This window comes from Pristis pectinata, chromosome 1 (assembly GCF_009764475.1).
Source record: "Pristis pectinata isolate sPriPec2 chromosome 1, sPriPec2.1.pri, whole genome shotgun sequence".
Lineage (NCBI taxonomy): Eukaryota > Metazoa > Chordata > Chondrichthyes > Rhinopristiformes > Pristidae > Pristis > Pristis pectinata.
This window is the reverse complement of record NC_067405.1, coordinates 136,621,913-136,648,963: the sequence shown is the minus strand read 5'-3', so window position 1 is coordinate 136,648,963 and position 27,051 is coordinate 136,621,913. Positions and strand designations below refer to the sequence as shown.

The following is a 27,051-nucleotide window of genomic DNA, read 5'->3' as shown; positions in this document are numbered from 1 at the left end:
AAGAATTGATATTAGTGTGAAACCAGATTGTATGCTTGTCATTTTAAATATTAATGTGTCAAACTGGCCAGGTGAAGGGAAACAAAATAAAGATTAACAAAAGAGTGTTCAAAAGTTTATCAAATTTTGCCTGTCAAGTTGTAATAAAATTGTATGATATTTAAAGCACAAAGTTGTTTCTGTCACTCACCTCGTGGTAGTGCATTTTCATTTTCTGCTATTACTTGTCCATTTGTAGCAAAACGGTTCTGAACCTGCGCCTGTCCATTTCTGTCAAATAGTGAATTGGACAGTAGCTGTCCATTTCCATTTGATAAGTGTTTCACCATACGTGATGTTCCTGTCAATTGCTGAGTATTAACATGGTGTCCATAATTAGTTTGTGGACTGTTGGGAAAAAAAGCATCATAAATAAAACTCAAAATGTTAAAATTTAACTTAAGAATCAAATCATTTTCTTAAATTGGAGTTTTATTCTTCAAAAAATTGTAAAATTTTTGGTTACATAAATAACCAAGAATTTCAGAAGCATTTCACAAATGTATACACATGATTAAATTTCACTCCAGGTGGACATATGTACACATGGAAAGAAATATTTCTTTTTACATAAATTTGGTTACTGCAATATTCTCTATTTTGTCCAACTATTATTTATCCAATAAGAGCATTCTCATAACACTGATATCCTGCTATATATTTCAATGACCCATATATCCTATAACTTTAGAGGGGATTGCACATATAAGAGCTCTGGTTACACAAAACAGCCTTTGAGGCATGAGGGACAAGTTGAGATATGGTGGATTTAATTTTCATAAAAATCAAGGCCATGGGTCCTTCCCCTACTTAAGGCTTAAAGGTTAAAGCATGTTCTTATTCCAGGAAAAAGAACAGGGCATCACTATCCAAAGAAATTTGAGATTTGTAGCCTCTCCTCTCGGTCATCTTGTATTCCTAGACAGTACAGTGCAACTGAGTGCTTGTTCTCTCCTCCAAATATCACAGCCCACAGCTTGATTTCTGCTCTCTGATAAGGTCCTCTAGTCCTCTAACAGTAGATTACAACAGAATCCAGAGCAGACGGAGTCAGAGTTTTGATTAAGGAGAACGTTAAGGAGTAGCATTTAGAGAGGATATTCCTGGGGGATCATCCAGTGAGGCAGAGATAAGGAGGTGATCACTTTGATGGGATTGTACAATAGGCCTAATAGTTAGTGAGAATTAAGGGAGCAGATATTTAGAGAAATCACAGATAGCTGTAGGAATAATAGGGTCATAATAGTAGGTGATTTTAACTTCCATAATATTGACTGGGACTGCTACACTGCTAAGGATTTGGAAGCAGTAGAATTTTTTATGTGTGTCCAGGAAAGTTTTCTCAAACAATGTGTAGATGGCCCGACTAGAAAGGGAGCAGCACTCAACATGCTATTGGGAAATGAGGCTGGGCAAGTGGCTCAGTGGGAGACCACTTTGGGACCAGTGACCATAACTCTATTAACTTTAAAATAGTTGTGGAAAGACATAGGACTGGTCCATAAGTTGAAGTCCTAAATTGGGACAAGGCTCATTTTGATGGCAATGGGCAGAAACTTGCAAAGCTAATCAGGAGAGGCTGATAGTAAGTAAAAGTGGGAGGCTTTCAAAGTGAGATAGGAGAATTTCAGGGACAACAGCTTCCTGTTAGAGAGAAGACCAAGGCTGGCAGGATGAGGCAACCATGGCTGAAGAGAGATATTGAAGCTCTGGTCAGGAGAAAGAAGGTATAGGCAGCTGGGATCAAGCAAATCCCTTGAGGAGTATAACAGATGCAGGAGGATACTTATGAAGGAAATGAGGAGGGCAACAAGGGAACATGAGATATCCTTGACAGATAAGGTAGAGAATCCTAAAAGATTATATAGGTATATTAAGAGCAAAAAGGTAACAGGGGAGATAATAGGTCCCCTTAAGGATCAGTGTGGTCGCCTCTGTGTGGTGATGCAGGAGATGGGCAAGGTCTTAAATAATACTTCTCATCTGTATGTACCATGGAGAAGGTCATGGACGCTAGAGATTTCGGAAATGAGAACAGTGATGTCCTAAGAGGAGATGCTGGTGGTATTGAGGTACATGAAAGTGTATAAAACCCTGGGGACTGATCAAGTGTGTCCTAGAACATTGTGGGAAGCAAAGGAAGAAGTTGCTGGGGCTCTGGCATAGATTTTTCTCTCTTCCTTAGCCACTGGTGAAGTATTAGAAGACTAGAGTGTGGCTAATACTATGCCTCTATTTAAGAAGGGTTGCAAGGACAACCCAGGAAGTACAAGCTGATGAGCCACACGTCAGTGGTGGGAAAGTTACTAGAGGGGACCCTGAAGAGACAGGATCTACTTGCATATGGAAAGGCAAGCACTGATTGGGGATGGTCCGCATGGCTTTGTGTGTGGGAAATCATGTCTCAGGAATTTGATTGAGTTTTATGAAGGGATGATCAAGAGGATTGACAAGGGCAGGGCAGTAAATGCTGTCTACATGGACTTGCTAGGCTTTTGACAAGGTCCTGCATGGTAGGCTGATCTGGAAGGTTAGATCACGTGGGATCCAGGATGAGCTAGCCAAATGGATATAAAATTGGTTTGGTGGAAGGGGACAGAGGGTGGTAATGGAGGATTGTTTCTCAGATTGGTGGCCTGTGACCCATGGTGTGCCACAGGGATTGGTCTTCAACAGTCTTCTGTTGTTTGTCATATATATTAATGATTCAGATGAGAATGCCAGTGGCATGATTTGTAAATATGTGGATGACATCAGAATTGATGGTGTAGTGGACAATGAAGAAGGTTGTCTAAGGTTACAACAGGATATAATCAACTGGGAAAGTGGATAAAGGAATGGTAGGTGGAATTTAACTCAGACAAGTGCAAGGTGATGCATTTTGGGAAGTTAAACCAGGGCAGTACATACATAATGAATGGCAAGGCCCTGGGAGTGTTGTTGAACAGAGAGATACTGGGGTACAAGTACATAGTTCCCTGAAAATAGTAATACAATTACACAGGATGATGGTGAAGGCATGCCGCATGCTTGTCTTTATCAGCCGACATGAACTTTCAACAACATTGAAATTTTTTATTCCATGAAATCCTAGCAACTCGAAAATCATTAGGAGAACAGAACTAATTTATATACAATAAACTACAATGAAATTTACTTTAAAACTAAATTAATTTTAACATCATATATAGTTTGCTTGGTGCAGCTGGGAGATTTTAGGTTACAAACTTACTCAGTCTTCCATAGAACATATAAAACATTACGGCACAGTACAGGCCCTTCGGCCCAGAGTCCTGCTCTAAGGTGTATCTCACCCTTCCCTCCCACATAGCCCTCCATTTTTCTATCATTCATGAGGCTACCCAAAAGTCTTTTACGTATCCCTGACGAATCTGCCCCCACAATCTCTGCTGGCAGTGCGTTCCATGCACCCACCACTCTCTGTAAAAAACCTACTTCTGACATCCCCCTTATACCTTCCTCCAAAATCATCTGAAAATTATGACCCCTCCTGTTAGCCATTTTCACCCTGGGAAAAAGTCTCTATCCACTCAATCTATGCCTTTTGTCATCTTGTACATCTCTATCAAGTCACTTCTCTTTGGAGAGAAGGAGGATGAGAGAAGCCCTAGCTTACTCAACCTATCCTCATATGACATGCCCTCCAATCCAGGCAGCATCCTGGTAAATCTCCTCTGCACCCTCTCTAATGCTTCCACATCCTTCCTATGATGAGGCGACCAGACTGAACACAATTCTCCAAGTGTGGTCTAACCAGAGTTCTATAGAGCTGCAACATTACCTGGCGGCTCTTGAACTCAATACCCTGACTAATGAAGGGCAACACACCATACGCCTTCTTAACAACCCTATCAACCTGCACGGCAACCTTGAGGGATCTATGGACGTGGACCCCAAGATCCCTCTGTTCCTCCACACTGCTAAGAGTCCTGCCATTAACCTTGTATTCTGCCTTCAAATTTGATTTTCCAAAGTGTATCACTTCACACTTTTCTAGGTTGAACTCCATCTGCCACTTCTCAGCCCAGTTCTGCATCCTATCAATGTCCTGTTGTAATCTACAGCAACCTTCTACACTATCCACAACACCACCAACCTTAGCCAACATCAGCAAACTTACTAACCCACCCTTTCACATCCTCATCCAAATCATTTATAAAAATCACAAAGAGCAGGAGTCCCAGAACAATGCCTATGGAACACTACTGGTCACTGACCTCCAGGCAGAATATGCTCCATCTACCACCACCCTCTATCTTCTATGGGCGAGCCAATTCTGAATCCACGCAGCCAAGCTTCCCTGGATCCCATGCCTCCTGGTTTTCTGAATGAGCCTTCCATGACGAACCTTATCAAACGCCTTACTAAAATCCATGTACAGCACATCCACTGCTCTACTTTCATCAATGTCCTTTGTCACATCCTCAAATTTATTAGAATTACAGAAGGAATACTTCTCTAGTGTTATTATGCTTTGTTTTCAATAGATATTACACTGAACTCTCAAACTATTTCAATTAAGCAACATAATTTTTGTGCATTGAAACATTAGAAATAGTTGCAATGTGCAACTATAATACATAATATATACAGCTCCAGATTCCTATGAAAACTCTGTTTGACCATCCACCATGGAATGCACATATTAGAACTGCTTATTTTGAGTACTTAGCTCTTGGTTTCCATAAATTTGGAACTTAGATGTGCTGCATATTGTGCAGTATGTCTGTCAGGTAAAAGTGATGAGGGAAGCCAAGGTGGTTAGAGACTTAGTGTGGTGGTGCTGTGTGTAATCTCAAGGAGCATGGGACAGTCTACCTGCAGCCCAGAACATTGCTTTTTGTGAAGACTGGGTCCCATCCTTTCTAGCATGGAAGCAATGGCCTGTTCCATTTTACATCTTGTGCATCCAATAATGATGTAGTGTCTGATAGCCAAGGTCTAAGCTTCCATAGCAACATAGGTAGAAGCCACACTAGGTCTGAATGTTTCAACAGAAGTTCAGACATCTGCCATCATGCCTTTGAGTACTAGGATTTAACAGCACAGCACCAAGATTATTGAGGTGCAGACTCAAGTGAGTGCCAATGAGCCAATGAAGTATGCATTTTCTGTCCTCTCACAGGAAGGCAGCAATTGCCCGTTCTGTTGCCTGCCAGCCAGCCTAGGTTGCTGCAGTTCATGGTAAGATCATGAAGTCTCCAAGACAGTCTCCATTAATATGCAGAAAACAAACAACAACTCCAAGAAAATTTACAGAAATTTGAGATTCTGTTTCAATACAACATTTCAAACTACTAATAACTGATATTGCCGTCAGCATGCATATTATTGCAGAATGAGAAATTAATTTCGTACTATTTGATATATTCTCTCTTACAAACTATTTCCTCTTTTTCCTGCACAGGCAGTATGATTACCTAAATAGTTTTAAACATTTTTCCCCTCATGAGACAGCAGGGGAACTTCTCGACTGGAATACCCAAACATTGGGCTTTGAAGGGCTGTTTATTGGCTAGGGCAGAAGACCATGGGCCAAAATTATTTTGGGTGCTTCTGTGCAATACATGCTAGCACACGGAAGCCACCGAACATGCACAGTGATGGCAAAGGGCATATAATGCTTGTCTGATTGACTTACACAAAATTCTACTGCATAAATGAGGCTTTAAGCATTGAACCAGGTTTTAATCCGAGGACTGCTGCTTGCTTCCACATAAATGTCGTTGCTCTACAAAAGTGAAGTCCAACTTGCTCCAAACAGATGACCTCTTTTATTTCCCTCCATGATTGATCTCACATTTGCTGCCAATATCTTCAGCCATATTGCTTCATCACCTGACTGACCTCTTCCTGTTATCAGCTCTGCTAGGCCTGACCACATATCCCTTTGCAACCCGTGCAGATCTCATGGAGCCCCACCCATTCACTCGCGTATGATCCAGTCTCCAGCCATCCCCACACAAGCCTCTCCCTGCCTCACATGATCCTTGTCCTGCTTACCCAATCCCTTTTTCTATCCCCCTTGCCTCTTCTCATTCACTAACAATCTACCCTCCAACTCATTTGCTCCAGTGTTGTGGAAAATGACAGAGGTGGAATATTGGAGTTCATATGTGATAAAACGTGAGAGGCCCATCAGTGGGCAAATCCAACAGAGAATCCTGTGCACAGGCGCGGGAAGCGGCAGCAGTAGGAAGAGAGCAGACAGTCATCTGACCTGGTGAGTTGTTTTCCTTCTCTCCTTGCTTGGGATCTTTAACCATAAAAGAGAGGTAGGGTCCAGCAGAGCGGCCATCGTTGAAGTGGGCTAGAGTCAGAGTGGGAAATTAGAGGCTTTGACTCCAGAGACTCGGTGAGAAGAGGCAGAAGCAAAAGAACAGGTAAAAAGGGTCAGTTTGTCCTTTTATTATTGTTGCTTTGGTCTTAGATTCCCAGTACAGTGTAGGCAGGATGGTAGATATGGCAATGGAATGCTCCTCCTGTAGGATGTGGGAATTTATGAAACTTAATGGTCTCCCTGATGACTATACCTGCGGGAAGTACAGCCAACTTCAGCTCCTGAAAGACCAGATTAAGGAGCTGGAGCTGGGGTTGAATGAACTAAGGATCATCCAGGAGGCTGAGTGAATCATAGATAGGACTGTTGAGCAGGTGGTTACACCCAGAGTGCAGGATTCAGGTAGTGGATGGGTGAGCACTGAGAGAGATAGGGGGGAAAACAAAAGTCAGAGCAGGGTCCCCCTGTGGCCATTCCTCTCAGCAACAAGTATACCCCTTTGGATACTGCTGAGGGGGATGACCTATCTGGGCAAGGCAGCAGCAGTCAGGCCAGTAGAACTGTGGTCAGCTCTGAAGCTCAGAAGGGAAGGGTGAAGTCAGGCAGAGTGATAGCCATAGGGGACTTGATAGTTAGGGGGACAGACAGGAGATTCTGCGATCACAAAAGAAATGCCAGGATGGTGTGTTGCCTCCCGGGTCTAGGGTGCTGGATGTCTCGGTGTGGTTACAGAATATTCTTAAGGGCGAGGGTGAGCAGCCAGAGGTCGTGGTGCATATTGGTACCAATGACATAGGCAGGAGAGGGGTGGAGGTCCTACGCAATGAGTATAGGGAGTTAGGAAGGTGGTTGAAGAACAGGACCTCCAAGGTAGTAATTTCCAGATTACTCCTGGTGCCACGAGCCAGTGAAGGAAACAACAGGATGATTGCACAGACAAATGAATGGCTGGGGATGTGGTGCAGGGGGCAGTGTTTCAAGTTCTTGGATTATTGGAACCTTTTCTGGGGAAGGGGTGACCTGTACAAGAGGGACAGATGGCACCTGAACTGGAGAGGAACCAATATCCTGGCAGGGAGGTTTGGTAATGCTACTGGGGAAAGTTTAAACTAGCTTTGCAGGGGGAATGGGAACTGGAACAACAGGTCAGTAAGTGAGGGAACAGGCAGGAGAGCTGATGTCAGGGAATGTAGTATTAGGAAGATTCTTAATAACAGATGTGATGGGATGAATGATTTGAAATGTTTGTACTTTCATGTTAGGAGTATTATGGACAAGAGTGATGAACTTAAGAACATGGATCAGTACATGAAACTATGATGTTGTGGCCATTACAGAGACTTGATTGAGGGAGGGACAGGAATGGGTGATCGATGTACCAGGGTTTCGAAGTTTTAGGAAGAATAGGGAGGGGTGTAAAAGAGGGGGAGGAGTTGCAATACCAATTAGAGATAATATATCAGCTGCAATCCAGGGAGACATAACGGAGGGCTCGAATACAGAGTCTATATGGGTAGAACTCGGGAATAGGAAGGGTGACTTGGGGGTGTACTATAGACCTCCCAATAGCCACCAGGACATTGAGGAACATATATGCAAACAGATCAGGGAAATGTGTTAAAATTACAGGGTTGTAGTCACAGGAGACTTCAACTTCCCTAATATAAATTGGGACCTTTTTTAGTGCAAGGGGGTAAGATGGGGCAGAATTTGTTAGGTATATCCAGGAGGGGTTCTTAAATCAATATGTTGACAGTCCAACAAGGGAAGAGGCTATTCCGGACCTGGTGTTGGTTAATGAGCCTGGCCCGGTGACTCACCTATCAGTGGGTGAGCAATTGGGGAACAGTGACCACAGCTCATTAACTTTCAGGGTATCTATAGATAAGGCTAGGTGTGGGGCTAGCAGGAGGGTTTTAAATTGGAGCAGGGCTAATTATGAAGGCATAAGGCAAGAACTAGGTAGAGTAAACTGGGAATACCTTTTTGCTGGCAAGTCCACGTCGGACATGTGGAAAGTGTTTAAGGATCATGAATGGCAAAATAAAGGTACCTTGGAAGTCCAGAGAAGTGATGAACTTAGTCAAGAAGGAAAACGACAAGTATGTAGGGCTTCAGAAGTTAGGATCAGATAGAGTATGTGAGGACTATAGAGAAGCTAGAAATGAACTCAAGAAAGGAATTAGGAAAGCCAGGAGGAGCCATGAAAAGTCCATAGCAAGTAGGATTAAGGAGAATCCAAAGGCATTCTATACCTACGTAAGCAATAAGAGGATAACGAGGGAAAGGACAGGACCACTTAAGGATAAAGAAGGGAATCTATGTTTGGATGCAGAGGATGTGGGTGAGGTTCTGAATGAGTATTTCTCTTCAGTATTCACCCAGGAAAGGCACATGCAGGATGCAGAAATTGGAACTGAGGGCGTAAACATGTTAGGGCATTAGGGGTTCAAGGAGGAGGCAGTGTTAGGTCTTCTAAACAGTATTAAGGTGAATAAGTCCCAAGGACCCAATGGGATATACGCCAGGTTACTGAGGGAGGCGAAGGAGGAAATTGCTGGGGCCTTAACCAGTATCTTTGTGTCCTCTTTGACCACGGGTGAGGTCCCGGAAGACTGACGAGTAGCTAATGTTGTTCCTCTACTTAAGAAAGGAATAAGGGAAAATCCAGGGAACTATAGACCAGTGATTTTCATGTCAATTGTAGGGAAATTGCTGGAGAAAATTTTTAGAGATAGGATATACCAGCATCTGGAATCCAATGGCTTGATTATGGAAAGCCAGCATTGCTTTGTGTGGGGCAAGTCGTGCCATACTAACCTGTTTGAGTTTTTTGACAAGTTGGCGAGAGAGGTAGAGCTGTGGATGTCATCTATATGGACTTCAGTAAGGCATTTGACAAGGTCCCACATAATAGGTTAATCAAGAAAGTTCAGATGCATGGGGTCAGTGGAGAATTGGCTGTGTGGATCCAGAACTGGCTTGCCCATAGAAAGAGGGTGGTGGTTGAAGGGACTTATTCGGGCTGGAGGCCTGTGAGTAGTGGTGTTCCACAGGGATCTGTGCTAGGACCTCTGCTGTTTGTGATGTATATAAATGACCTGGATGAGTATGTTGATGGGTGAGTTAGTAAGTTTGCAGACAATACCAAGATTGGTGGAGTTGTGAATAATGTAGAAGACTCACGATGGATACAGCGTGATACAGATCAGTTGCAGATGTGGGCAGAGAAATGGCAGATGGATTTTAACCTGGATAAATGTGAGGTGTTGTACCTTGGTAGGACTAATGTCAAGAGGCAGTACACCCTTAAGGGCAAGACCCTTAACAGTGTTGAAGAGCAGAGAGACCTTGGGGTGCAAGTCCATGGCTCATTGAAAGTGACTACACAGGTAGACAGGGTGGTTAAGAAGGCTTATGGAATGCTTGCTTTCATTAATAGAGGTATAGGAGTCAATAAGTTATGATGCATCTCTATAGAACTCTGGTTAGGCCGTACTTAGAGTACTGCATGCAATTCTGGACACCTCACTACAGGAAGGATGTCGAGGCTTTAGAGAAGGTGCAGAGGAGGTTTATTGGGATACTGCCTGGATTAGAGGGCATGTGTACCAGGAGAGGTTGGACAAACTTGGGCTCTTTTCTCTGGAATAGCGGAAGTTGCGGGGTGATCCGTTGGAAGTGTATAAAATTATGAGGGGCATAGATAGGGTGAACAAGCAATACCTTTTTTTCCATTATTGAGTGATCCAATACCAGAGATCATGCATTTAAGGTGAGAGGGGGTAGGTTCAGAAGAGACGTGAGGGGTAAGTTTTTTTCACTCAGAGAGTGGTGGATGCCTGGAATGCATTGCCTGATAGGATTGTGGAGGCAAAGTCATTGGGGGCTTTTAAGAGGGGCTTGGATGGGCACATGAGAGGAAAATGGAGGGATATGGGCATTCTGTAGGTTGGAGGTATTAGCTATGTCGGCACAACATTGTGGGCAGAAGGGCCTGTTCTGTGCTGTACTTTTCTATGTTCTGTGTATTGTTCAGAGTCATGAGCCATTGTTTGCTGTTTCTGTTCTAGATATTCTTAAAAATTGCAGAACTCAATGATTATTTGTTAGACAATCCGTCATACCTGTTACATAATGCTGACTTTTAAGGATACAGTATTCTTAAAGAATTCCAAAATTTTTTACAAATTATGAGAAATATAAAGCACAGAATAATACCAAATAACTTCAAACACCCTGCTGTCAAAATGATGACAACTTAATGCCAGACAGAATCATTAGGAATACTCATGACTATTTCATTAATATACGTACCTAACCCAATTAAACTACAGTCAGAGGCGAATCCCATGGAACAGAATGTATGAGTTGACAATCACACAAATTTTGTTACAAATTAACAGAAATGTTTGGCATACTTCTTGGAAATGGTCAATATCTAACACCATTACAACAGAAATGTTATCTACTACTTGCATCCAAAGATAGGATGAAGATAATTAAGCTGAGGATTTCTACCCTGTGGAACTCTAGTGATGTATCGAGGGTTAATTACTGGTTTCTAACAACCACACCATCTTCTTTTACAATAGATATTCCTTAATAAAAGCAAATATTCACTCCATGATCCTTAAATAATGGCCAAGACTACTGATTTCACCTAAAAAGGGAACAAATGTCAGAAGTTCACATGGTTCAGGTTTTAATTTTAAGGGTCTTACCATCCTGTAATTTTAGTTATAAGCATGTATCAAAGAATTAACAGACCTGAACTCGATGTGAATTGGATTCCCCTTTTGGAGTATGGAATCAATTAATTACCCTACTTGTTCCATGCACTACTGCTAAAAGAATACGTGAAAGGTATATTTTTTGTATCCTGTTGAAGTATCTGACAAATTAGCAATCAAGTTCAATACAGTTAGTTTTACAGTTCACCAATGTAAATATTCATTGTGATAAAAATGAAACATTTCAGGTTAATAACCTTCATCAAAACACTGATTATTTCCAGTACCAGTTTTTATTGGAGATTTCTGGCAACAGAATGGTGCCTGATTTGCTTTTGGTCTCATTTTTCTGCAACAGTAGACCCACATTTCAAGGCTTTTACATGAGCCTTTGCTTTCTCTCTGTCTAACTTCCTCATTAATGCATCAACCAAAAGGCTTCCTGAACAGTATCACCACAGCAACCCTGACTTCACCCAGTCAGAAATATTCCCTTTGCTCAATCCCTTATTCCATATTTCCTTATGATACTGAACACAAAATATGGACTTTGGCCTGAGTCTATGCTGGTTCATCAGTGCAATTGCCTAAATTCTCCTGACATTTCTATCAACTCCTCCCAGATTCTATCATTCATCTACACATTAGGGACAATTTACATTGGCCAATTAACCTACCGACTTGTACATTTTTTGGGATGTGGAAAGAAAAATAGAGTTCCTGAGAGGAATCCACATGATCACAGGGAGAACTTGCAAGTACCAGACAGATAGCACTCGAGGTCAGCACTGAATCCAGGGCACAGGGTCTACGAGGTGACATCTCTACTAGCTGCACCTCTTTGTTGCTCCCATCCCACCCTTCGCAACTTAAAATTTCTTACTTTTCCAATTCTGATGAAAGATCTTCGATCTGAACATTAACTCTGTTTCTCTCTATGCTGTCCGTCCAATTGAGTATTTACAGCATTTTGTTTTTTAATTCAGATTATCAGCATCTGCTGTTTTTTGATTTTTCAATATTCTTTGAGTCATGGATAAACTGTCTGAAAATTGAACATATTTTTCAATACCCTTAATATTAGATAAGAATCTATGCTAGGATGATATGTCCACATTCGTTGGAGTCTGCCCTGAGGTGAGGTACTGGGTACCCAAACAAAATGTTTTAGAAAAAATCCCAGTTTACAAGACCATTACAATGGTGTGTAAAACTTCATGATATTACTCCATGATTTCATCCCACCCTACTCTGCAACAGTTAGCCCTTTACCATTAAAAAATTATACAGCTTTAGCCACCTCCTCATGTGCATGCTCTTGCCCTCCCACACAATTCCAAACCACTGCTTATCAATCTCAAGCTCTCACCAATTCCTTTAAGACCTCTTAACAACATCTCTCTTGAGCCTATTTAAAATCTCTTTTTTAAGCCTTTCTCCTCATACATCTGAAACCACCCTAGGGAGCTTTTCAACTTTGAAGTGCTATATAAGTACAGGTCTGTTGGTCAGAGGCACAGCAGCAAATGGAGTACCCATATAATCACTGAAACATGGCATATGGTCACAAGCTTCAACGTTAGGGCATTTATTTGGTTTTGGCTGTACAACTTAATAGAGTACTACAGCACAGAAACAGGCCCTTCAGCCCACCTAGTCCTTGCCAAACTGGTATTCTGCCTAGTCCCAACTACCTGCATCCGGACCATATCCTTCCAAACCCTTCCCATTCATGTACCTATCCAAACTTCTCTTAAATGTTACAATTGAACCTGCATCTACCACTTACACTGGCAGCTCATTCCACACTCGCACCACCATCTGAGTGAAGAAGTTTCCCCTCTGATATCCCTTAAATATTTCACCTTTCACCCTAAATCTATGTCTTCTAGTTCTAGTCTCACTCAACCTTAGGGTGAATGTATGCAGGCTTTTTCCCCTATCCATACCCCTCATAATTTAGTACACCTCTGAAAGATCTCCCCTCATTCTCCTGCACTCTAGGGAATAAAGTCCTAACCTATTCAACCTTACCTTTTTACTCAGGTCCTCTAGTCCCAGCAACAACCTTGTAAATTTTCTCTGCACTCTTTCAAGCTTATTGATATCTTTCCTGTAGGTAGATGACCAAAACGGCAGACGATACTCCAAATTCGGCCTCACCAATGTTGTGTACTACTTCAACATAACATTCCAACTCCTGTACTCAATGCCCTGATTTATGAAGGCCAAAGTGCCAAAAGCTCTCTTTACGATCCTATCTATCTGTGATGCCACTTTCAAGGAACTATGGATCTGTATTCCCAAGTCCCGCTGTTCTACCGCACACCTCAGAGCCCTGCCATTCACTGTATAAGTCTTACACTGGTTTGTCCTCCCAAAATGCAACACCTTACATATGTCTGCATTAAATTCCAGCTGCCATTTTTCAGCCCATTTACCTAGCTGGTCAAGATCATGCTGCAAGCTTTGATAGCCTTCCTCACTGTCCACTACAACCCCAATCTTGGTATCATCTGCAAATTTGCTGATCTGGTTTACCACATTATCATCTAAATCATTAACATGGGGCTTTATTTTAATTTTTTTTTTAAAAGGTGAGATACAAATGTTACATATTAAAGAAACAGAAAATTTCAAGTTGTAGTCCAGTTGCTGCTAATGTATATGCATAAAACTACCGTTACGCTTTTCGCATCTCAATTTGAGTATGACTTTAAATTGCAATGCCTAAGTATACATAACAGCTTTTAATTGAAAAGTGTTTTGCAGAAATCCCAGATACGTGTGTAAGGAAGATTTTTAGTAATTGATCATTGGTTTATTATTGCCACAAATACCAAGATGCAGTGAATAACTTTGTTTTGCATGCCACCCATACAGATCATTTCAAAATATAGGTATAAAGATAGCACAAAGGGCAGAGCCACAACAGAAGGCAGAATGTAGTGTTACAGTTACAGGGAAAGTGCAGCGCAGGTAGACAATAAGGTGCAAGAACCATGACAAGATAGATTGAGAGGTCAAGAGTTTATCTTTAATATACAAGAGATTCATTCAAGAGTCTTATAACAGTGGGATAGAAGCTGTCCTTGAGCCTGGTAGTGCATGTTTTCTGCCTGATGGATGGGGGGAGACAAGAGAACGTCCAGGGTGGGAGGGGCCTTTTATTATGTTGGTTGCACTTCCGAGGCAGCTAGAAGTGTAGATGGAGTCCAAGAGGGGAGGCTGGTTTTCATGATGGACTGATCTGTGCCTGCAACTCTCTGCAATTTCTTATATTCTTGGGCAGAGCAGTTGCCATACCAAGCTGTGATGCCTCCGGATAGGATACTTTCTATGGTGCATCCTTAAAAATTGGTGACGGTCAACAGGGACATGCCGAATTTCCTTACCCTTCTGAGGAAGTAGAGGCGCTGGTGTGCTTTCTTGGCCATAGCGACTACGTATTTGGACTAGGACAAGCTATTGGTGATGTTGGTACATCTAGGAACTTGAAGTTCTCAACTATCTCCACCTCAGCACCATTGATTTTCACTGATGTTAGTGTCATTTTGTAGAATCCCTGTGAAAATTCCATTACAGTTTCCACCCAATTTCCAGAAGCAATTTATCTCAGATTCAGATTTCATAGAAATGAGGCAACATCATAAGTCATGGAAAAATCTAGATACGACGCCCTTAACACCAATGTGCTTATTGACTTTCATTGGCATCATTTCAGTTTTAAAATTCTCAATTTTGTTTTCAAATCTGTCCACAGCTTTGCCCATCCTGATTCTATAATCTCTTCCAGCTGTGACAATAGGTTTGCATTAATACAGCACCTTTGGTGTAGAAAAGGGCCCAAGGTTTTTTTTCTCATAGCAATAAAAAAGATAATCCTCTGACATCTCTGGTTCCCCTTATTCTGGATTATCCCCAGATATAATCACTCCACCTGTGGTAGCCATACCTTCAGTTCCAAGGGCAACTTTTCCATCTCCCCATTTCTTTCCTCCTTTACAGAGGCTCCTTGAACCTTCTGACTAAGCTTTTGCATACCTGTTCAACTATCTCCAGGTTTGGCTTGGTCCCAAATCTATTAACTCTTCTGATGTGCCTTGGAAACATATGACTTGATAGAAAAACAAATTGCTCCAGTTCTTTTAGAGGTTTGGATCCTCAAAATTATATAATCATACAATATAAAACACAATAAACCTCACTGCTCTACTCAGGACTCAGATCAAACCTTCTGGATCAGTCCACACACTAACAATTTTGTCTGAGGATATCTTTTACCAATAACAGTTCTGGTTTCAGCAGTGCGTCTTTTGTTGTTTTGGCATTTGACACCTCTATCTGGATTCCTACAAGACACATGAGCCAAGTGCAGAGGGTGCAAACAGCATCCCTAACAACTCACTTAATCACCCTGTCAAGTTCCACCTATGCCATAATCTGTAGATCCCTCACAGAACTCTTCAGCCATCTGTGAAATCACAGAACTGAAATGAAAGCAGATCATCCTCAACTCTGACAAACTGCCAAAGAATGTTAGAAATGGGATTACCCATATCTACAATGAACCAGCTTGTCATCAACTGGTATAAATGGAATTAAACATAGGCACAGAATGGCTGCTGCCAGGAAACCAGGTACTGACCTGTTTTATTGGTTGTGTATGGTCACAGACCAGCCAAACCTCCTTATTACAAAACATAACAAGATCTTGACTGCAGCAAAAGGAGCGGCCTCGAATGAATTTTGGAGCTAGAAAAATCCTGCAAACCCAGCAGCCCTGAGTTTTTGATCAGCAGTTTAAATTGTGATAGAACATAATAGAGCATAGAATAGTACAGCACAGGAACAGGCACTTCGGCCCACGACGTCTCTTCCAACCATGATGCCAATTTAAACTGCACATCTGCCTGCATGTGATCTATATCATTCTATTCCCTGCCTGTTCATGTGAAGCAGTTCAGGCACTCTGTGTAAAAAAAACTTGCCTTATATAATCTCCTTTAAACTTTCCCCTTCCCACTTTAAAGCTATGCCCTCTTGTATTTGACATTTCCACACCGGAAAAAAGACTCTAACTATCTACCCTAGCTATGCCTCTCATGATTTTTTATACTTCTATCAGGTCATGCCTCAGCCTCCGACACTCCAGAGAAAACAATCCAAGTTTGTCCAACCTCTCCTTGTAGCTAACATTCTCTAATCCAGCCAACACACTGGTGAACCTCTACCGCACCCTCTCCAAAGCCTCCACATCCTTCCTATAATGAAGCAACCAGAACAGAACACCATACGACACGTGGTCTAACCAAAGTTTTATACAACTGCCACATGACTTCCCAGCTTTTATGCTCAACACTCTGACTGATGAAGGCAGGTATGCTTTTATCACCCTATATATCTGTTGACACTTTCAGGAAGCTATGGACTTGCACCCCAAGGTCCCTGTGTACATCAGTGCTCTTAAGGGTCCTGACATTTACTGTATAGTTTCCTCTTGCATTTAATGGGCAAAGTGCCACAGCTCATACTTGTCCAGTATAAACTCCATCTTGCATTTCTCTGCCCATATTTCCAACTGGTCTATATCCACCTGATTTCTTTGCCACTATCCACAATTCTGCCAGTTTTTGTATCATCTGCAAATTTACTAATCAGCCCATCTACATTTTCATCCAAATCATTCATACATATCACAAACAACAGAGGCCCCAGCACCAATCCTTGTGAAGCACCACTGGTCACAGACTTGCAGTCAGAATAACACCCCTCCACCACTACCTTTTGTTTTCTATGGCTATGCCAATTTTGAATCCAATGTTTTGATATTTTTCTATCCACTTACAAAGAGGGTATTGTTTCGAAACACTGTTTTATTTTAATATGGTTCTGATACAATCTATTACACAAGTAGTAACAAAAACAAACAGTTTACACTATTCAAGTAAACATATTTCTCACATCTATTCTGCTGTTACTGGCAACAGCAAACGTAAAAGTTACCAATAGCCTTTGGCACTACTCAGCCACAACCATATTTCAAAGGCAAAGTCAGTTCAATCAAATGAGTAAACAAATAGAGAAAACAAAACAATGCTCTCACATCCCTTCTGCTGTTCCAAAGTCCTGACAGCAGCAAATATAGGTGTACTCCTTTTGTTATGATCCTTGAGATCATTTAAAACTCCAACTGAAAAGGAAGTTCTCTATATCAATGTCAAAAAATTCTTCTTTTATATACATGATCAAACAACTTCCTGTTACATATAAAGTACTTCCTATCACAAGACAGATCACCATAGTAACCAGCTTTAATCAAGCTGTTTACCACATTGACCAATACCACAGTAGTGATTTTTAACAATTCTAGCTGCACATTACTAAGTTTTCAATCGGGAGTGAGGCAAGTGAGCGGAATCAGCTGTGCACTTACAAAGAGATAAGTTTTGTTTCTTAACAGTTCGTGGATAGCGGGGAGAGACTGCACAGGCGCATGACATCAGTCGGTAGCACGCAAACAGTTTAAAACGAAGACCACCATATCCAGCAGGCAGCGTCGGAGCGGGCAGCGGAGTGAGAGGGAGCAGAGTGATTGGGCTTTGGCTCAACGGGCTTAGGCGGTAAAGGGGCGAGGCAGGTGAGTAGCTGGTAAGTAAATGTAAGGTTAATTGTTATTATAAATCTTAAGTAGAATAAAGCAAGGTAGGGAAAGAATAGTTCACATGGAGGTGTTACGGACTCAGTAAAAGTCCCTTTAAGGTAGAGAGTGTGTGTGTATGTGTGTGTGGGGCGTGCTTACGTCAATAGAAGATAAAGGATGTAATGACGTTGTTGAAGAAGTCAGAAGAAGAAGAAGGAGAGAGAGAGAGAAGGGAGAGAGACACCAGCCTGCTTGTTTTCTCTATCGATGGATGAGAAACAATAACTGTGTTTGCCACTGAAATCCATGTATGGAAGTTGGAAGTAATCCGGTGGAGTTCACTTTGTTGCTGACCTGTAGAGGGAAACAGGTATTTGTGTGTGGACGACCACGGTTCGGATGCTTTTCGGGGTGAGGCAGTCACTACCGAGTAAACACTGAAGTGTCGTTTGGGTTCCATCGTGGAACATTTGGATTTCGCATGTACTCTCTCTATGTTTTTCTACATCTACATCTTATCTTCAGACAACGGTGGTTGTTGAAGAAGCCCTTGCTCATGTTTCACCTTATGGCTTGCGGAACTGAACTTTAAGAACCATTCCGGAACTGGGAGTTTTGGACTTTGGCACACACACACACGAAGAGTTTAGTTTTGGGGTTAACGTTCAAGGTTTAACATTTTTGAATTCTAACATACTAACATTTTTACTTTTATTTTACGTATTATCATAAGTAGTGATTAATAAAATAGTTTTTAACACTGAATCATGCTCAGTGTGTTTCTTTTGTTGCTGGTTTGTGACAAAAATTGGGGGCTCGTCCGGGATAGTTCCCAAGGTTAACGAGATTCGTCCGGGATCCAATCCAAAGATTAACGAGTATCATCTGGGATCATTCCCCAGATTGACAAGATTTGTTCGGGATTCAATCCAAAGATTTTTGAGGGAGGTCTGATAAATTCTTTTTAATTGGTTTGTGTGTGTGGAAACCAGCAGCAATGGATATTAAGGCATTTTTGGAGTCACCAACCCAAAAGGGATTGGAGGTGGCGAAAAAGGATGATTTGATAAAGATTGCTACAAGGCTAAACCTTACAGAAGTAAAGCAGTCTATGAGAAAGGCAGATATTCAGAGACTGATAGCTGGCCATTATGTGGAAAAGAAGGTGTTTGAGAAGGAAGTGTTAAAACAGTTTCCTGGCAGTGAAATAGCAATTTCTGAGGCACAGGTGCAGCTGGCAAAGATAGAGGCTGAACGAGAGCAAAATAAATTAGAAGCTGAACGAGAGCAAAAGAGATTAGAGGCCGAGCGAGAGAAATTAGAGGCCGAACAAAAGAAATTAGAGATTGAACAAAAGATAACTCAGATGAAGATAGAGGCTGATCTAGCAATGAAGCAGATGGAATTGAAGAGGATGGAGCTGGATAGTGAGGAAAAGGAGAAACAGAGGCAGCATGAGTTACAAATGAAGCGTAGGAGTTTGGAATCTGATTCTGAAGATGGTTTTTCAGCCAGCAGGGAGGTTCGATTAGTCCCTCCTTTTGAAGAAGATCAGGTTGATCAGTATTTCCAACATTTTGAAAAGGTTGCTGTGAGTTCAAACTGGCCAAGGAAAGGATGGGCTCTTATGGTACAGAGTGTGTTTAAAGGTAAAGCTCAAAAAGCTTATTCTGCTTTGTCTGCTGAGGATGCAGCTGATTATACCAAGGTAAAACAAGCTATTTTGAAGGCCTATGAATTGGTCCCTGAGGCTTATAGACAAAAATTCAGAGACTTGAGGAAATCTGCAGATCAGACTTATATGGAATTTGCCAATGGAAAGAGAATATGTTTTGAACGATGGTGCCTGGCTAAAAATGTAGATGGGGATTATGATAAATTGACAGAATTGATACTAGTGGAAGACTTTAAAAGATGTGTTCCAGCTGAATTAACAACATATTTAAATGAAAAGGCAGTGGAAACTTTACAAGAAACTGCTAGGTTGGCAGATGATTATGCTTTACCACATAAATCCAAATGGGGACAACCTAAAACCTTTCAAAAGAGTTACAAAGACAATCCAGGTAAACCAGAGATTAAATTGGGAGGTAATCAAAAAGGAAAGGATGAAAAGAAGCCAGGGCTGGAGAAACCTGTTGAGCGTACTTGTTATTACTGTAGGAAACCTGGCCATGTGATATCTAATTGTGCCCTTTTGAAGAAAAGGAAGGAAGCTGTGCCCAATGCTTGCTTTCAGGCAATTAAAAATCAAAAAGGTTTAGGAGATGCTGTTGAAGATCAGTCCTTGCAAGAGGGAAAAGCGGAAAAGTTGGAGGAGGTGAGAAAAGAATTCCGTTCGTATGTATCAGAGGGTTTTGTTTCACTGAATGATGAGTCGCCCCAGGTGCCAGTGAAAATTCTTAGAGATACTGGGGCTAGTCAATCTCTCTTGCTGGACAGTGTTTTAAATTTTGGTGAAGAAAGTGACACTGGTGAAGTAAATCTAGTACGAGGCGTTACAGGTGAGACCATGTCTGTCCCTTTTCACAGGGTGATTTTAAAGTCAAAGTTCGTAGAAGGACCAGTCGAGATAGGGATAAGACCTAGTTTGCCCGTGGAAGGAGTTTCTTTGTTATTGGGAAATGACCTTGCAGATGGAGAAATTGTTCCTGTGGTACGGTTAACAACCAAACCAAGGATTGATGAGTCTGAGAATGATCCAGATGTTTACCCATCATGTGCGGTGACTCGAGCTAGAGCTAGAGAATTAGCCAAGACAGACAGTCCGGTGCAGTCTGATGTGGTTCCTTGTGACAGTCCTAAACAGGAAGAAAATTATGATGCCTTATCTGAGACTTTTCTGTTTTCACTGGAGGATCAACATCCTTATAGGGAGCCTGAATTTAAAGATTTGTCATTGTCGAGGAAGGATTTTATGGTGGAACAGACAAAGGACCCTGAGTTGACAGAATTGAAAGAGAAAGCACTCTCATGTGAGGAGATTGAAAAGGTGCCAATTGGATACTATGTCAAAAATGGAGTGTTAATGAGGAAATGGAGACCTCCTCATGTTCCTGTTACTGAGGAATGGGAAGTTATTCATCAGGTTGTTGTTCCAAAAGTTTATAGGGATGAGATTTTAAACCTGGCCCACAGTATGCCTTTGGGTGGTCATTTTGGGGTGAATAAAACTGTAGGGAAGATCTTGAAACAATTCTATTGGCCTGGTTTGAGAAAAGATGTGGTGATGTTTTGTCGAACCTGCCACACGTCAGATGGTAGGTAAACCAAATCAAAAACCCCCTGTGGCTCCGTTGAAACCAATTCCTGCTTTTGGTGAACCCTTTTTGAAGGTGATTGTGGACTGTGTTGGCCCCTTACCAAAGTCTAAGACTGGAAATCAGTATTTGTTAACCATCATGTGTGCCACTTCTAGATTTCCAGAGGCAATACCCCTTAGAAATATTAAGGCCAAGACGGTGTCAAAGGCTCTTGTAAAATTTTTTACCTTGTTTGGTTTGCCAAAAGAAATCCAATCTGATCAAGGTAGTAATTTTATGTCAAAAATTTTTCAACAAATAGTCTATGAGCTGGGAGCAAAGCAGATTGTATCATCTGCATATCACCCAGAATCTCAAGGAGCTCTGGAGAGATTTCATTCTACTCTCAAAAATATGCTGAAGACTTATTGCTTTGAAAACACCAAGGATTGGGATGAAGGTATCCATTTACTTTTGTTTGCCGTTAGAGAATCAATCCAGGAGTCAATAGGATTTAGTCCGTTTGAGCTTGTATTTGGACATAGGGTGAGAGGACCTTTGGAGTTGTTAAGAGAGCAATGGGTTAATGAGGAAGTGCACTTGAGTCTGTTGGACTATGTCCAAAAATTTAAAACTCGGTTGGAGAGAGTCTGCCAGCTAGCGAGAGAGAATTTGAAAACAAGCCAGATAAGAATGAAGACATATTTTGATAGACGTGCTCGGCCTAGGACATTCGCAGTGGGGCAAAAGGTGTTGGTATTTTTCCCTAGCCAAAATAATCCCTTGCAATCTCGTTTTTCTGGACCCTATGTTATTGAATCTCGAGTGACTGATCTAACATATATAATCAAAACACCAGATAGACGCAAGAAAACACAACTCTGTCATGTAAACATGCTAAAACCTTATTATGAGAGGGATTCAGTTGTGGCCTTGGTGGATGATGTAAAGGTTGTTTCTAGAATGCCTGATGTTGATGTTGAGGAAGGCCAATTTAGACCAAATATTGTTCCATCAAAACTAAAAAACCAAAATATCCTGGAGAACCTTGAAACGAAGTTGGACCATTTACAAGTTTCACAAAAACAACAGATGAGAGAATTAATTTTAAAATTTAAAAATCTGTTCCCAGATGTTCCAAACAGAACATCGATAATTACCCATGATGTTGATGTTGGGGATGCAAAACCAATCAAACAACACCCATATCGAATGAATGTGGAAAAAAGTAAACTTGTTGATCAGGAAATAAAATACATGTTGGAAAATGATATTATTAGACATTCTACTTCAAATTGGAGTTCGCCCTGTGTTATTGTACCTAAACCTGATGGAACTGTTAGATTTTGCACAGATTACAGGAAAGTGAATGCTGTAACAAAGTCAGATGCTTACCCTATTCCTAGGGTGGATGATTACATAGACAGAGTGGGAAAGGCAAAATTTCTTACAAAGATTGACCTATTAAAAGGGTACTGGTGTGTTCCATTAACAGATAGAGGAAGGGAGATTTCAGCCTTTGTAACCCCTTCTGGATTGTATGAATACAATGTTTTACCATTTGGAATGAAAAATGCTCCGGCAACATTTCAAAGAATGATTAATTCAGTGATTCATGGGTTAAAACATACAGATGCCTACATTGACGACTTAGTGACTGGGAATGATACTTGGGAAGATCACATCTCTGCGTTAGAAAGGTTGTTTGAAAGACTTTCCAAGGCTAACCTTACAGTTAACTTGGATAAAAGTGAATTTGGCCATGCCACTGTGACGTATCTTGGTTATGTTGTAGGTCAAGGCAAGCAAGCTCCTGTTCAGGCAAAAGTTCAAGCAATATCTGAGTTCCCTATTCCCACAGGTACGAGGAAGGTTAGAAGATTTTTGGGAATGGTTGGATATTACTGAAAATTTTGTAAAAATTTTGCTGATATTGCTCTTCCCCTAACTAATCTTCTGAAGAAGGGAGTAAAGTTTGTTTGGACAGATTCTTGTCAAGAAGCATTTGAGAAGTTGAAAGCCATTTTATGCTACCATCCTGTGCTCAAAACACCTGACTTTGAAAAGCCATTTTCATTAGCAATAGATGCCAGTGATGAAGCTGCAGGAGCTGTGTTGTTGCAGAAGGGTGACCTTGATGATATTGACCATCCTGTAGCTTACTTTTCAAAGAAATTTAATGAGCATCAAAAGAATTATTCCACCATAGAGAAAGAATTACTGTCGCTTGTTTTAGCCTTGCAACATTTCAGTGTATATGTTTGCACCGCTCAGAAACCATTGACTGTATATACAGATCATAACCCACTGGTGTTTCTGAGCCGAGTCAAAAACAAGAACAGAAGGCTGTTAAACTGGAGTTTAATTTTGCAAGAGTTTGATCTCATGATAACTCACATTAAAGGCAAAGATAATGTGATTGCTGATTGTCTTTCCCGATGTTAAATGGGAAACATGTATCTGTACTAATCTGATAGTCTGTAGTTGTGTAGCATGATAATTATTAACATTACTAACTGTATGCGCGGTTAAAATTTTCTTGGGAAAATTTTTTTTTAGGTGAGGGGTGTTACAGACTCAGTAAAAGTCCCTTTAAGATAGAGAGTGTGTGTGTATGTGTGTGTGGGGCGTGCTTACGTCAATAGAAGATAAAGGATGTAATGACGTTGTTGAAGAAGTCAGAAGAAGAAGGAGAGAGAGAGAGAAGGGAGAGAGACACCAGCCTGCTTGTTTTCTCTATCGATGGATGAGAAACAATAACTGTGTTTGCCACTGAAATCCATGTATGGAAGTTGGAAGTAATCCAGTGGAGCTCACTTTGTTGCTGACCTGTAGAGGGAAACAGGTATTTGTGTGTGGACAACCACAGTTCGGATGCTTTTCGGGGTGAGGCAGTCACTACCGAGTAAACACTGAAGTGTCGTTTGGGTTCCATCGTGGAACATTTGGATTTCGCATGTACTCTCTCTATGTTTTTCTACATCTACATCTTATCTTCAGACAACGGTGGTTGTTGAAGAAGCCCTTGCTCATGTTTCACCTTATGGCTTGCGGAACTGAACTTTAAGAACCATTCCGGAACTGGGAGTTTTGGACTTTGGCACACACACACACGAAGAGTTTAGTTTTGGGGTTAACGTTCAAGGTTTAACATTTTTGAATTCTAACATACTAACATTTTTACTTTTATTTTACGTATTATCATAAGTAGTGATTAATAAAATAGTTTTTAACACTGAATTATGCTCAGTGTGTTTCTTTTGTTGCTGGTTTGTGACAGAGGACATGGCAATGTGCTGTAGCTGCATGACGTGGGAGCTAGTGGACCCTTTTGTGGTACACTGTGACCACATCTGCAGTAAGTGCTTGAGGCTGGAGGAACTTCAGCTCAGAATTGATGAGCTGGAGTTGCAGCTTCAAACACTGCGGAGCATCAGGGAGGGAGAGAGTTATGTAGATGCTATGCATCAGGAGGCAGTCACCCCCCCCCCCTTAGGGCAGGTACTTCTAGGGTCCAGGAGGCAGATAGATGAGTGACTGTCAGGGGAGAGAAAGAGAAAGGGAACAGGCAGACAGTGCAGAGGACCCCAGAGGCTGTTCCCCTCAGTAACATGTTTTCCGCTTTGGAATATGTTGAGGGGGATGACCTACAGGGATCAAGCAGCAGAAGCCACGTCTCTGGAACTGGGACTGGTCGTGCTGCTCTGAAGGAAACAGGCAGGAGATTCTGTGGATGTGAGCGAGAGTCCCGGATGGTATGTTGCCTCACAGATGCCAGGGTCCGGGATGTCTCTGACCGGGTCCACAACATTCTTAAGTGGGAAGGAAAACAGCCAGAAGTCATGGTACATGTTGGTACCAACAACATAGGTAGGAAGAGGGAAGAGGTCCTGAAAAGTGAGTTTCGGGAGCTAGGCAGAAGGCTAAATAGCAGGACCTCAAGGGTAGCAATCTCAGGATTGTTGCCAGTGCCACTTGATAGTGAAGGTAAGAATAGGAGGAGATGGCAGATGAATGCGTGGCTGAGGAGTTGGTGCAGGGGGCAAGGTTTTAGATTTTTGGATCATTGGGATCTCTTCTGGGGAAGGTGGGAGCTGTACAGAGTGGACGGGTTACACCTGAACCCGAGGAGGGCCAATATCCTTGCAAGCAGATTTGCCAGTGTGGCTCGGGAGGGTTTAAACTAGTTTGCGAGGAGGATGGGAACCAGAGGGGGAGGTCAGTGGAAGAAGTGCATGGGGTAAAGTCAGATCTGACATGTAGAGAGGCTTTGAGGAAGGAGAATCAGAGTATAGGGTATAAAAATAGAAAGGTGGATGGACTAAAGTGCATTTACTTAAATGCAAGAAGTATCAGGAATAAGGGTGATGAACTGAGAGCTTGGATAAGTACATGAAACTATGATATTGTGGCTCTTGCAGAGACTTGGCTGTCACCAGAGCAGGAATGGATATTGAATATTCCTGGATTTCAGTGTTTTAAAAGGGATAGGAAGGGGGGGGGGAGAAGAGAAGGAGAGGTGGCGTTACTGGTCAGGGACACAATTACAGCTGCAGAAAGGGTGAATAATGTAGGAGGATCCTCTCTAGAGTCAGTATGGGTGGAAGTTAGGAACAAGAAAGGAGCAGTTACTATACTGGGAGTATTCTATAGGCCCCCCGGTAGCAGCAGGGATACTGAGGAGCAGATTGGGAGGCAGATTTTGGAAAGGTGCAAGAATAACAGGGTTGTTATCATGGGAGATTTCAACTTCCCAAATATTGATTGGCACCTGCTTAGTACCAAAGGTTTAGACAGGACAGAGTTTGTTAAGTATATCCAGGACGGATTCCTTTCAAAGTATGTTGACAGGGCGACTAGAGGGAATGCCATATTAGATCTAGTATTAGGTAATGAACTGGGTCAGTTGACAGATCTCTCAGTGGGTAAGCATTTGGGGCACAGTGACCACCGCTCCCTAACCTTTAGCATTGTCATGGACAAGGATAGGAGCAAAGAGGGCGGGAAGATATTTAATTGGGGAAGGACAAATTATGAGGCTATAAGGCTAGAACTTGCGAGAGTAAATTGGGATGACATTTTTGAAGGGAAATGTACTATAGGGATGTGGTCATTGTTCAGGGATCCCTTACCTGATAAGTTTTTCCCGGTGAGGCAGGGAAAGAATGACAGGGTGAAGGAACCATGGGTGACAAGAGAGGTGGAACAACTAGTTAGGAGGAAGAAGGCATCATACATAAGGTGCAGGCAGCAAGGATCATAGGGTAGCAAGGAAGGAACTTAAGAAGGGGCTGAGGAGAGCAAGAAGGGGACATGAAAAGGCCTTGGCGAGTAGGGTTAAAGAGAATCCCAAGGCTTTTTTCACTTGTGTGAAGAGCAGAAGGATGACGAGAGTAAAGGTAGTACTGATTAGAGACAAAGGTGGGAAGATGTGCCTGGAAGCTGTGGAAATGGGTGAGGTTCTCAATGAATACTTCTCTTGAGTATTCACCAAGGAGACGGGCCTTGATGACGCTGAGGACAGTGTTGGTAAGGTTAATGTTCTAGAGCATGTTGATATCAAGAGAGAGGATGTGTTGAAGCTGTTAGAAAATATTAGGACAGATAAGTCCCCGGGGCCTGATGTAATATTCCCCAGGCTGCTCCGTTAGCTGAGGGAGGAGATTGCTGAACTGTTGGCTAGGATCTTTGAGTCCTCGTTGTCCATGGGAATGGTACCGGAGGATTGGAGTGTGGCAAATGTTGTCCCCTTATTCAAAGAAAAGTAGCAGGGATAGTCGAGGGAATTACAGACCAGTGAGCCTTACGTCTGTGGTGGGCAAGCTGTTGGAAAGGATTCTAAGAGATAGGATCTATGAGCATTTAGAGAATCATGGTCTGATCAGGGACAGCCAGCATGGCTTTGTGAAGGGCAGATCATGTCTCACAAGCCTGATAGGATTCTTTGAGGAGCTGACCAGGCAGATTGATGAGGGTAGTGCAGTAGATGTGATCTACGTGGATTTTAGTAAGGCATTTGACAAGGTTCCACATGGTAGGCTTCTTCAGAAGGTCAGAGGGCATGGGATCCAGGGAGGCTTGGCAGTGTGGATT

The 27,051-nt window shown here is 42.0% G+C and overlaps 1 protein-coding gene across 1 annotated transcript in view; it reads right to left on the bottom strand.

The window, feature by feature from the left end:
• LOC127568849 (latent-transforming growth factor beta-binding protein 2-like) overlaps positions 1–27,051 on the bottom strand; it is a 391,147-nt gene that overhangs the window by 260,741 nt on the left and 103,355 nt on the right. Inside the window, exon 4 of the mRNA XM_052013064.1 lies at positions 191–387. Within this exon, the coding sequence (XP_051869024.1) occupies positions 191–387 (197 nt within the window). The remainder of the gene's footprint in view (positions 1–190; positions 388–27,051) is intronic.